The 13,465-nt window shown below is 41.3% G+C and overlaps 1 protein-coding gene across 5 annotated transcripts in view; it reads left to right on the top strand.

The window, feature by feature from the left end:
* Smarca2 (SWI/SNF related, matrix associated, actin dependent regulator of chromatin, subfamily a, member 2) overlaps window positions 1-13,465 on the top strand; it is a 166,726-nt gene that overhangs the window by 50,365 nt on the left and 102,896 nt on the right. For all 5 annotated transcript variants that reach the window (XM_028764074.1, XM_028764072.1, XM_028764073.1 and 2 more), the window contains exons 10-12: window positions 7,230-7,283; window positions 11,301-11,431; window positions 11,635-11,692. In XM_028764074.1, the coding sequence (XP_028619907.1) occupies window positions 7,230-7,283; window positions 11,301-11,431; window positions 11,635-11,692 (243 nt within the window). The remainder of the gene's footprint in view (window positions 1-7,229; window positions 7,284-11,300; window positions 11,432-11,634; window positions 11,693-13,465) is intronic.

Here is a 13,465-nt window from a genome sequence, read left to right as displayed (position 1 = left end):
CACCCGTTCCAGCTTCTCTGTGGTGGAGGGAATATCAGTGCTTCAGGCTTCAGACTGCCCCTAGCCAGCATTTTCCCACTATAAACTGCAGACTGCATGTCCCCAGTATCTCCCCATTGTAAGCTATAGACTGTAACCACTCCCCCGCAGGGTCTTCCTACTGTCAGATGCAGACTGTGCACCCCCACCCCCACAGTATTTCCCCATAGCCTCAGATAATATGCTGTCCCTGTTTACAATCTTGAAAATTAAGGCGTCAATGTGTTCCTTGTTTCGAGAAAACCTTCATGACTTAGTGAAATAATAGCCCTGAGCTGGTTGCAGTAAAGATGCAGGCAAAGGATGGGGAGCATCCCTGGCCTTGAGGTTTGATTGGATAAGGATTACTCTCTACGTTCAGTGTTAAACTAATATAGAGTTGCTTTTTTCTTCTATTCTTTCTATTTTAATCATCCAGCATAAAGGAGCCTTTGCTGTTCTTGGAGAATTTGCTGTTTAGTGTTGTTCATGAATTAGTGGGGTTGGTTCCTGTAACCTGTCTTGACCCTGATAATTCAATTCTCTTCCCCATTTGGTGCATTTCTATGCAATGTATGTTTATAAATTACTTAGAATCTTCTCATTCTCAGCCTGTTTTTTCTTTATTGGCCTTGAAATGGAAGAGGAAAAAAAAAACTCAATTCTATGTCTGCACGTACAGGTCAGAGGAGAAATAAGTGTTAAATATTGAGCTATAGTGTGTTATGGGAAAGCAAGCCCTGTGTTTTGGGGTGAATGCTGCTTTGAGCATTCAGCATGACCTTCAGCGTGTTCTCTGTTCCACCAAGGTGTTCTCAGATGTCTACAGGTGGCTACAAAGTAGGGGAGGGGGGATGGATGGGGCCAGATAAAACCAACAAGCATATACAAACAGGTTTGCACATGGCACTGTCCTCCTTGTCATGATAGCATGCAGCCTTTTAAATTCAGGGCTGCATAAGAAAATATTTACATACTAATTTGCTATTAGTCTCTTATAGATGTGTCACTAAAAGATGTATTATAGAGTATTCTGTCCATTATCCACCAAAGGGTTGGTTCTGTTTTGATTCCTGTTACTGTGATAAACACCATGACCAAATACAGCTAAGGGGAGGGAAGGGTTATTTCAACTTAACACATCCAGGTGACACCCCACCATTGAAGGAAGTTAGGGCAGAAACTCTAAGCAAGAGACTGGAGGCACAGATTGAGGAGGGACGCCCTCATGTTCACTGGTTCACACTCAGCTAGCTTCCTTATACAGCCCAGACCCACCTGATAAGGTATGGTAACACCTGTAGCGGGTTAGGCCTTCCCACATCAACCAAGAAAGTCTCTCACAGATAGTGACCTCAGTCTTGTCAGTGCAGTCCCTCAACTCTTCCCAGCGAAGTTATGTCAAGTAGGCAATAAAAGCTAAGCAAGACAAAGGGATAGAAATACTTTCTGCCCTCCAGGTCTGATGTGAGCCTCATGGAGGAACTTTATCGAAAGCATTTGGATCCCTTGCTGGCACACAGTAATACTCAGTAAATATTGGTTGCCACATCAAGCAATTTTGTGATAAATGATGTTGAGATACTTGTGGTTTCCCCATCTGATTGTTTGGTTTTGAAAATAAGGCCTGGGAGATGGGGCAGGTTAAGGCCCTTGCTTCCCAGCCCAAAGACTGACCTAAGTTTGATTTCCAACATCCACATGGTAGAAGGAGAAAACTGATTCCTATAGATTGTTCTCTGACCTCCACATGTGTGTGGTGGCACATGGCCACACACACACACACACACACACACACACACACACACACTTTTTAAAGACCATTTTTATCTTGATTGTATATTTTGTGATGTTGAGTAAATTGATCACTTCTTTTTCTGTTTAATTTTTTTTTTTTTAAATGAAAAGGTCACATGTGGTCTAGGCTGGCCTTGCAATAACCAGGAATGACGTTGATCTTTAACTCCTAAGTACTAGGATTTCCAGCAGGGCCAACTAATTTTCTTTTTCTTCCTAACTGAGGATCAGTTGTGTGTAAGAGGAAATCTTTTAGGGCAGTGGTAGGTTCTTTGGCTGTTGGAACATGTAGAAAGGAAGTGAGGATGTATTATTTTGGTAGACCCTGCTTACCAAGAGGCTTACCAGCAGCTCCTACAGAGGGGATTTTTCTCATTTGCGTGGACTCTACTTTAGAGAGCTTTCTGGTGATAATTTCTCCTAGTGCTTTAGGTGCAGTGTCTGTGTAAGCTGTGGCTAGGAGCTCTTGCCAGAGGCCTGGAGTACTTAGTTCAGTTGTCTTGCTTCAGCATCTATAACTCTTTGACAGCTGGCAAAACTTTAAAGCTATCCCTCCAACCTCTTGGGTTGTATACTGGTGGAAATGCATGATTGGGTGTAGGGTTTTGATATGTCTTGAAAACTCGTGAGATTAATGGGCATACACTTAGCCCGTGCACAGAACTGCTAGGTGGTGCTTTCGACATGGGCTTGGCTTATCTTGTTTTATTGTTTACTGATTGTTTATTTTTACAGAACATTACACTTACTATGGTGTTTCTCATGCAAGATTTGGTCTTGTTTCTTCCTGGTCCCTGCTTTTTTCCTGTCCTCCTTCTCCTTGTCCCAGATCCACCCCCCTTGTGTTTCTATGTGGTGTACGTTCCTTTGCACTCTGTGTCCGTCTCAAGGCCTTTTGTCCTTCTCTCTCCATCTATGTAGTGTCCTGGCCTAGCCCAGTTATCATGTGTGTGTTTACACGCTCTTCATTCGTGTTCGAAGTAAGGATTGCTGTGTGAGAGAAGACATGGCAGTTTTCACCTTTCTGAATCTGAGTGGCCTCAATATAATCTATTTTTACAAGTCTTTTTATTCACTTTTCTTTCCCCCTACCTACCTCCCTTCCACTTTTATAAGTACAGCTCAAGGCTCTTGTACATTGAAGGGAGAACTTTCCTGACGTGGTGCATTATTCAATACAGTGATTGGAAATGTGATTTTTTAAACCTTTTTAGATATTAAACACAACCACCCAAAGCCAGCTGGTGTGATAGATAATAATGTCCTTGAGACATTTGTTGTAAATTCAAGTTGCTCGCAGAGTCCAATTATTTGATCTCTTCTGTTTTTCCTAGTCAATAGTTTTTTTTTTTTTGTTTTGTTTTGTTTTTTTTTTTTTGGTTTTTCGAGACAGGGTTTCTCTGTGTAGCCCTGGCTGTCCTGGAACTCACTCTGTAGACCAGGCTGGCCTCGAACTCAGAAATCCACCTGCCTCTGCCTCCCAAGTGCTGGGATTAAAGGCGTGCGCCACCACCGCCCGGCCCTAGTCAATAGTTTATTGCAGCTTTTCCTTCCAAGGCTCCATAGGTGAAAGGAAGCTGCTTGGTCAGTTTTGCACACGTGGGTGTGAGCACAGCTGTCTGGGGAGCTGGGAGCACTCTGTCTCCGCGATTAGATTCGTTTGATCAGTTCATTGTGGAAAATGGGTGAAACCAGTTTGAATCCAAGTCCTGTTTAACTGGCTTGACCAGTTGCCTGAGTCAAATGTTCAAATTGGCTTTTTCTGTAGGACAGGACCCAGGCGATGTTCAAATGACTGCTAGTTTGATATTCCTGGGCATTTTTTTTTTAACTGCATGAGCACCGGTCTCCATGCTCAGAGGCCCACTTAAATGACAGTAAAAATAAACCAAGTGGTTCCTGGAAGCTTCATTTCCAGAAAAGCAGAATGAGCCCTTAAGGTACCCACATGTTTGGACATTTTGCCAGTATACTGTGGTAATACCTGCTGGGGGCAAAATGGATCCTTTTATAATATAGGCTGTAAAATACTTGACACAAAGCTGTTTTTCTACTAAACAAGGCAGCCTCCATGTTGTAATCTAAACAGACTGTCCCCATTGAAGTCTGTCTTCTTGATTTTAGCTGACATGGGATTTTTCTGTTTCTTGAAGTCCTTCCTCTGGTTGCTCCATTGTTCATTTTATAAGCCTTTGAGTGGAAGATGCGTCATCTGCTTTGTCTGTGAACATTCCGAAGTGGAGAATGTCGGTTGACATTTGGCCTTTGAAATTTTGACCCCAGATCCGTTTGAGTTTTAGTACTCTTTTTTTGTAATGAGTAACCTTTAGTTAAGAGTAATTTGTATCACACACATCCCCTGCCATGAGCAGGTTTATTTTGCTTTCATCCCCACATGAGTATAATTCGTTTGCAGTGTTTTGTTAGGGGGCAGTCAGTACAGGGTGCCTTTGGCCCTGCTTAATGAATAGACTACAGCATTTTAGCTTGATCTTTTGTTTCAATCAATGAGGTTAAGTGCAGGCACCAGCCAGTGGTATTAGAGCATGTGTTGGTGGTTCCCTGACACAGACCACTGTGTGAGAACATTTCTCAGGCGGTGGGTATATGGTCAACTGTGCCACATACACCAAGCTCTCTCACCTGGGGCCTAAAGATGCAAAAGTCACATTCTCTTGGGTATCTAGTAAAAAGGGGGAAAGAGTTTTTGGATTTCTTTTCTGTATTGACTTGAGTTTGGTGGGAGAACATGGATTTCTGAAAGAATGTCCATAGACACCAGAAGCCCAGGACAGGACACAAGGGGTTGGCGACCCTCTCTGTAGACTAGACTGCCACCTGGCTTTCATGTCTTATAATCATGTGGCAGAACTGGGTCCAAGGACAGGGTGGGTGTGACAGAGGTGACAAAAGACCCTAGTTCAATGATGAATCATATGTCTGGGTGTTCTTAACTGTTTTGTGACTTGAAAGATATTTTGGCTCCCAATTGCAATGATGATAACAATAATAGTAATAAAAATAATGACCAATAACAACAACAATAATATGAATTATTCACTGAGTGGATCCTAAGTGAAATGCATTGTTCACAATGATGCTTTGTTTATTTGTCTGCTAAATACTCATTTGGTGATTCCTAAGTGCTGGACACCCTATGAACTCATAGAAGCCCCTGACCATGTAGCTTCAGGAAGTAGTGTTCAGATAGTACCATAGCCTGTCTTAATTATAAGCATAACAATAGCTCCTGACCTACCATCATTCATGATCCTGAACTATGGAAGTGTGTTTGTCTTATACCACGGGAGCTCAGGATTGTGCAGGTTGAAACAGTGATCCAGTTCTAAACTAAGATAAAATGAAGCTGATTTGTTCTGGGTTACACAGCTAAGGTCTCTTGTGCAGTCAGAGATGTTATTCACATGCAACTTATCTAGTCCCGGAACCAAGGGGTAGGTGGACTTACGATAGCACTTTGCATCTTGACGTCTAATGGCTTTTTTTTTTTTTAAAAGATAGTTTAGGAGTCTTTAATCAAAGGGTTTGATTATGAGGCAGGTTTTAGATAATGCTCTGGCTAACTCATAGTATATTCATAAGAGAATATGCTTGTGGAGTAGTTTAGATTCTATTCATTTATGGTGCTTCAAGCTTTTTAATGTGCTATTCATTGAAATGGTGATCCAGTTCCACTTGCTAGCTATTTTAAATTGGCTTTTTCATTGTCTCATTTGATTCTCTTTGTTGGCCAAATCTGTAGCTTATTTCTGGTCTGTATGGAAAGAATGGTGGGATTAATTGACTTTCTCTCATTAATTAAAACCATCTCTGGAGTATAGTGCTTGAGAATTCCAAAAATGGACCCGTCAGTGGCTGGTAGCAGGCCACCTTCTTTCCTGAACACAAGGTTTCTGTCATTGCTGGAATGTCTCCCCATGCTAGGTGGGGAGTCGTGGGTGTGAGTTCCTGTATCAGTCTTCTTGAGTCAGTGCATACTTGTTCATCTAGATAGCAATACAGAAATACACGTCTTGGGCAGATCTAAGCATAGGAGCCTTTATTTTCCTAATCTTTGGTAAAAACTCTTTTGTTTAGACTTTATCACCTCACCTCCTGTCTGTCTGTTTGTGTCTATGTCTCTGTCTGTATCTGTCTGCCTGCCTGCCTGTTTGTCTCTCTCCCTCCTTCCCTCCCTTCTTCTGTGTGTGTGTGTGTGTGTGTGTGTGTGCGTGTGCACTCGCGCCTGCATATGTGCACACATGTGAAAGGGTCACAGAGAGTATATTTGGTTAGAAAATTATAAATTACATTGAAGAGAACTTTAAAAAGTCATACATTTATAGGATTTCAGCTAGATTTTAAACATTCAACAGTTTCTGTATCATTGCTTTGTTAAGAGAATAGTTTCATAGAAGATAAAAGTATTAATAGTATGACTGTCTTAAGAAAAAGGAAAGTTAATATCGATTATGTATTATTGTCTATATTTTTCAATTAATTAGAGTCCTGGGATAGAAAGCTTGTTTTCCTCAATGTCTTGGTACAGTAAGTAACTGCAGCTTTTCTCTCCCAGGTTTTATTGCATGGAGGTAGTATGGCTTTTAGTAATGATTTTAAAATAGAGATTCTGTACATAGAAAATATGTTACCTGTTAGACAGGTGTTGTAAATAAATGAAAGACATTTTGACTATTTTGTACATATTACAGACGGACTCAGGTCTATGTTTAACGTGGCATTGTCCTAGTTTCTCGTTCCCTAGTCTTTGAGGCACAGAAAGGCTAATGTGCGGAGGCACTGCAATATTTAAACAATAGTTGGTGATGGGATTTTTCATGAGAGCGCAGTAGATACACATCAATTTCCCCACATACACGCCATGGAAATACTATATATTATGAAAGCCAATTAGGTAGAATGGAAAGCACCCAGGGAACTCAGAGAATTTTGTTTTGTTTTGTGTTTTTTATGACTGAGGAGCGGTTCAGAGCTTTCGGTTGACGGACGTCTTTAGAATGCTGTTCTTCATTGCTGATGAAAACTAGCTTAGGGAATAGGAAAGTCAAACTAATTATGTCAGGATTTGTCTTCAGTGCAAACACGAGAAAATGTTTCTGATTCTGCCTTCTGTCTGGATGGTGCCGTGTCTTAAGCTCTAACGATGCAATCCACACAGATCTCTAGTGTGCGGGCCTTGAATCATATCTGACTTTGAGTGACTCTCTACAAGTTGCTAATGCTGTGCCTGTTTTGTCTCAGCAAAGAGAAACAAAGATGGAAGACATTAGCTCTTGTGCTGTCTGTGAGGACAACACATAGCAATTGAAAATTACTTATGGGGGGCTGCCCTGAAATAATTCCTGCCCTGTATTTTTGATGTGTACATAACACTTGACTTTTTTGTTTTGCAGAAGGCTGAAGAGAATGCAGAGGGAGGGGAGCCTGCCCTGGGACCAGATGGAGAGGTAAGGGCCGGTGTCAGTCATCCCCTGTGGCACTGTTCTTTGTGGATACTAACTTTACTTTCTCTGAGCCACTCGGTTTTTATTTAAAAAAAAGTTCTATTCATGGGAATGTATGTGAGTCTCTGCGTGTATAGCCACTTGCATGTTTATGTGTGTGCTCACAGAGCCTGGAAGAGGGTGACTGTGGCCTGGAGCTGGAGTTACAGACTATTGTGAGTCTCTGGATGTGGATGGTTTGAGTCAAACTGAGTCTTTTACATGAGCAGCAAGTGCCCTGATCTGTGGAGCTCTCTCTCCAGCCCCTTAGATAATCCATTTTAAAGTAACAAACAAACAAACAAACAACCTCAGTACATTGGTGGGGATATAGCATAGTTGGGAGAACTCTCACTGTTAGAATCCAAGTTAGGATCTATAGAACCCATGTGAACCTGCCCGTGGTAGCATCCATCTGTAACCCCAGTGTTTATACAGGGAGAGAGACTGGAGACAAAATCAGGGCGACCCCTAGAAGCTTGTGGACCAGCTAGCCTGAAACTCTTAGTGGTAAACAATATGAGACCTTTCCCCAAACAAGGTGAAAGGCAAGGTCTGACAAGAGTGTTTTCTGTCTTCCACACACGCCTGCATTCATACACATGAATGAGCGTGTGCACACACACACAATGATGGAGTTAAGAGAAACATCTTCCTTCAAACTGTAGTAGAAACTTAGAATAAAACTCTCTCAAGATTATTGATCAGCTGATAGAATTTCTTATGTATCATGCTATATACAGATATACATATATTATACCTTTTGTAGAAGGTGTAAGAGGCTAAAGTGATTCTGGGATTACATTTGGCAAGTACATAATACAGAAGCATAAAATATGGCCTATTTTCCCCTTAGTTAATTACTAATTTGAAATCGGTAAAATACATACATAAACCAGACAGTTCACATATCCTGGATTTTCTTTCAGTATTTCTGTAGGCTTATAATGCAGAGTGTACATGTAGCTACAGAAGCATTGTCCTTAATTATATATCCTAGGACTTTTGATATTGTCCTGAGTTCTGTGGAAGCAATTATTTATTTATTGGATTTTTTTTTCCCTGAAAACCTGAAAGATCTGTCCAGTCATACAATGAAGAGGTGCATAGCCAAAGGGTTTGTTTTAAATGACCTTTATGGGTGGGGTGTGGGGTTGTGTGTTTCCTTCTAGAATTACTAGGCACATGTGTTCCACGTGAGGACCTGTGGCCAGATGCAGAAACCTCTTGAAAATGGATGTTGGCTAACCACTCTAAGCCATCACAAGGGAAGAAAAGATCAGGATAAAAGTTGATATGTAAGAAATTGTAGACGAGTTGTTACTGGGTAGAGTGCTGTGTGGGAGCACTTAGAAGCACCATCGGCTTTCTGCACCCCAGCCTTCCCTGAGAAGATGGCCCCCAGGGTAACTGAACACCTTCTAGTTCTCGCATCCCTTCTCTTGTGTGGAAATTAGCTCCTGATCTTGGACCTGTGACATATATGTCTTTTTAATCTTTAATGTTAATGAATGTGAGTTCCGTTTGCTGAAGTTTGCGAAGTGGGCATCTTGCTCAGTTTGTTTTGAAATAATGTTCTTATTTCTCTTCTGGACTCATTCTGTGCTTTTGCCAGAGTTCTAATTCCACCCACAGTGATTTCCAATTTTCTCTGAGGTGCGACATTAGCAATAAAACAGGCTGTATGATAATAGCCCACGATAACAAGGTAGGACTTTTTTTTCCCATGGAAATGGTCACAAGTGCTGGATCCCCCTTTCTCTCTGGAGTGTGCAGATGACCTTTTACATTAATGAGGAAGAATCATGTTGCCATGCAAAGTGTTGCTGCTCAGAATGATTGCTCTAGCACACGTAAGAGTGAGGAAAACTGACAGGCTGGGGCAAGCCTTTTCTGTTAAAGCTCTTTGTGAATAGTGACTAATATTGGCTCTGATTTTGATGGTGCTTCGTTGAGGGAGTAGGAGGAAAGAACTACTGGGGTTTGGGGTTTTGGGGGGGGGGGTGTTATTTTTTCCCCAAGATATAGATGGTAACATCAGCCTACTGTTTTTCCTTATCATTTTTTTTTACTTAATTAGAATAAATTACATGGCAATCCTAATTGCGCCAATAGTGTTGCATGTATTTATTTGACCAGAAAACTAATTAAGAGTAATTTAGGGCAAGTTGTTTGAAATAACAAATTGCCTAAACAGTCCATTTTCCTACTCTTCAGGAAGTAGAGAGCAGAATGCACACACAAATGAAGCGTTTCCAAATGTTTTACCCAGGGCCCTGCTCCTAGAAGTCGGTCACCCAACAATTAGTAGCATCTATTTGCATTGGTGGCTTCATTTCCAGCCCCTCCAAGGCACCCTGTTCTCTGGGGCACGTTATCTACAACCTCTGCAGCTTCATGTACTCAAATTTTCTGGAAAAGTTTTTTTTTTTTTCCTTTTTGGTAAAGTCTAAAAATAAACTTCATGTTTGTCTTAGTCAATTCTTCAGGTTTCAGACAAGCAGGATCTTTTTCTTTTTGTGTGTTTGTTTGTCATCATACACACAGCTCCAATGGTTGAAGTAAACTCAATTCTGGTGGGTTAGCTTCAAATAAAACACATTGTTTTATAGTAGGTGACATAGGCTATATTTTGTTGTTCTATCCAAAACCACAGCTTGCAAGAATCGTTCTCTGGGGAGTGTTAGGTGAAGGATCGTGGAACTATTAGTTCTAAATGACCTGTATCAGATCCATTTGCCTGAAGTAAGAACAGAATATATTACAGGGCAAGTGTCCTCGTCTGAAATGCTTGTAGCCAGAAGTGAGTGAGTGAGTGTTTCACTGTGGGTTTGGACTTAGACTTTGGAGTGAAAATATATATATATATATATATCTCCACACACACTGTATGTATGTATATGTATATGTATATATATATATATATATATATGCACACATATACATACATATATATATATATATACATGTATATGACATCTTTCTCTTTATACATATGTGTACACACACATACACACACACACATATATATATGTATATATACATATATATATATGTAATAACTTGAAGATAGGACCTAGGTCTAAGCATATACTATATTTATGTTTCATACACATCTTCATGATTTTTTTCACATAGGCTTTAATCCATAATTTGAGGGTGATGTTATGCATTATTTTAGTATACTTGGGTTTGAACTAACTGTAGATGGCCCTTCCCATTGACCAGTTACGGAATTCTCCACTTGTTCCATCATGTCCATGGTCAGGAAGTTTCAAATTTTGCACTTTTGGGTTAGGCCTGTTCAGTGCGTAACAGGATAAAGAGTACCTGGAGAACCTGTCCTAGGGCTCTAAGCTAATTCTATGTCATCCTGTCCAGCTGGTCCAGTAAAGTCATGCCTGCTATTTGGAAAAATTGGGGGCTTGCCATAGCCCAGTGACACTTCACTTGCATTGCTGCCAACATGAGTTGGCTGTCTATCAGGACACCTGCACCCCAGCTTCCTTGACCTTCTCTGTCTTCTAACTCAGAGTCTTGGCAAGCCCAGCCAGTTTAGAAAAAGCAAGGCCTTATACCTGTACCTTAAGTGCCAGGGAGGCCAATGTACTCAGTTTTTTTGTTGAGGATCAAATTCAGGAACTTACGCACATTAGTCAAGTGTTATACTATTGAGCCACAGCTCCAGTTTTTTGAGACAGGGTCTCAGTGTATAGCCTAGGCTAGCCTTTAACTTGTGACCCCTCTCCCTCAGCATTCAGGGTGCTAGTTTCCCAGGCATGTGTCATCATATCTACTTCAGATTTTTTAATGGGAAGTGATCTTTCCCCTACTCGAAAAGACATATTAGATCCTGAAAAGATGAAATGCAGAAAACAGTTCAGATACTGGCCAAGCAAAAAGCCTGAAAAATACCCAGTGTAGAATTGAGAGAGCCTCCTACCATCCAAGGCTAACTTAATTTCTTTTTGTTCTTTCTAGCCAATAGATGAAAGTAGCCAGATGAGTGACCTGCCTGTCAAAGTGACACACACAGAAACTGGCAAGGTCCTCTTTGGACCGGAAGCCCCCAAAGCAAGTCAGTTGGACGCCTGGCTGGAGATGAATCCTGGGTATGGTTTTGAAACAATTGCTGGGACTCTTGGAGCATCTTTGACGAGGGGTGGGTGTGGTGGTCCTTATAAAATTCCCAAACAAAGCAGGGAGCCTTTGCTGAGACCAGCTTCATGTGCACATTTGTCATCTGCAAGTAGGATGTTGCAGTTAAGTCAAGGATGCCTTAAGATCAGCCTCCTCCTCTCCTCCTCTTCCCTAGTTACGAAGTTGCACCCAGATCTGACAGTGAAGAGAGTGAATCTGACTATGAGGAAGAGGTATGTGGACATCTTTCACTCTGTGGGGTTCAAAGTTAACAGAAGCAGAAGCTTCTCCTCGTGAATGTGAGCTCAGTCCCCAGTGTCTTCTGTCCATTGCTCTTGGGTTTGTTCTCAGGTGATGACTGGGGTTAAGTATTTGGGTAGGCTCTGAAGGTTTGTGCCTATCGACCTCACTGTCATCTCTTGAGGATTCCTGGCTGGTGAGAAATGTTGACAAATCCTAAGTTCATTTGGAACCAAGAAAAGAGAAGCTATCATTAGATTAGAGGAGTTCTTTGAGTGAGAACTTTGAAGATGGCTTGCTTTGGGAAAGATACTTTCTTATCCCCAAGTGGTCTGTAGTGAGAGCTAACTGCCCAAGAACTTGTGTACCCTTCTAAGCCTTGGAGTCCATTAGAAGTTAGGCATCGAGGACCTGAGCTAGAAAAGGCAACATGGGCAAGTCTAAAGACTTCAATGACTGCCTGGACATCTCTTTAAACATGACTCCTAGTTTTGAATTCTTGGATACGCTGGTTACTCAAAGGAAAGCATATTTTGCTTTTCCTTGGAAGGAATAAGTAACATGTTTAGAACATAAGATGAGAATCTTGGGCACTTTCACTAGGATTTAAGGAATAATAAAGGTATTTGTTAGGTTAATTATGCAATGATTGATTAGTACAAATAAAAAGATTAAATGATATTTGTATCCTTTGCTTGAGTCTGGCTAGTACAGTCATTAAGTCTGCTTTGGATCAGAACACAGGGCTGGAGTGCAGTGTGCCCCAGATGGATGCCAAGCAGCCGATGACACAGCCTGCCTAACAACTGATTGGGATTTTAAGGCAATGGTCATTTTCCTTCTGGATTTTTTGGATCTTTGCTTTCTAAATTAATATACCATGAACATTTACTGCTTTTAGAAAACAATAAAAATTTCATTTAGAGAAACATAACCATTAAAAAGCAAATACTTTGTGGCATGATAATATCTCCCAGCTCCTCTCTCCCTCTTGCTGCTTCTTACTGGAGTGAACAGGTCCATAAATGATCTGTTACAAGATTTTTCTTTCTGAGGAAGAGCCTGGGAGTGTAAGGTTAAGATAAAATGGGAGGTTTAGGTAGCCCATGCCACCCAGATGTTGACAGCTGCAGACATCTCCTGACAGCTGGTAAGAGATGCACTCCGACCAAGTGACAGGAGCCCCAGGCCACCAGCCAGTGAGTGACCTGTAGCTCCCCATTTCTAGGAGGTACTTCTGAATGATCTGACATCAGTGTCTTGGTGTCACCATTGATACTGTGTCACATGTGTCCTTTCTCTAGTCAATAGTTAGGAAACACATATTCACCTTGAGATGGTTTCAAATGTCAAGTTAGTAGTGGACATAAGGAGTATTTCAGGATACTTTCTAGAGGTAAGGAGGTACATAGCCTGTGCCAAGGTAATGATGCCTTTCTTCTGAACACTCAGCAATGGGTGATGGGAATCACCAGCCTCAGAAAACAGTGTGCTCACGAGTTCAGATCCTCTGCTGTGCATGGGGATTGCAGAGTCCCATGTCCTCATGTCCTCACGAGAAAGAACGTTCTCAGGAGGATGCTAAGTCTCTAACATCTGCTTTTGGAGAGAGGAATATAGGATTCTAAAAGAGCAGATATGGTCTGTATATCTGCTTTGAATGACCAAATAAGTATGTATCTTTCTGGTATGATTTTCACACACTTACTATTTGGAGTGTGGGTCTTGGAGGTCTCTCTCTCTCTCTCTCTCTCTCTCTCTCTCTC

This window comes from Grammomys surdaster, unplaced genomic scaffold (genome assembly GCF_004785775.1).
Source record: "Grammomys surdaster isolate TR1022 unplaced genomic scaffold, NIH_TR_1.0 141, whole genome shotgun sequence".
NCBI classification, from domain to species: Eukaryota; Metazoa; Chordata; class Mammalia; order Rodentia; family Muridae; genus Grammomys; species Grammomys surdaster.
This window is presented reverse-complemented; position numbering and strand designations above follow the sequence as displayed.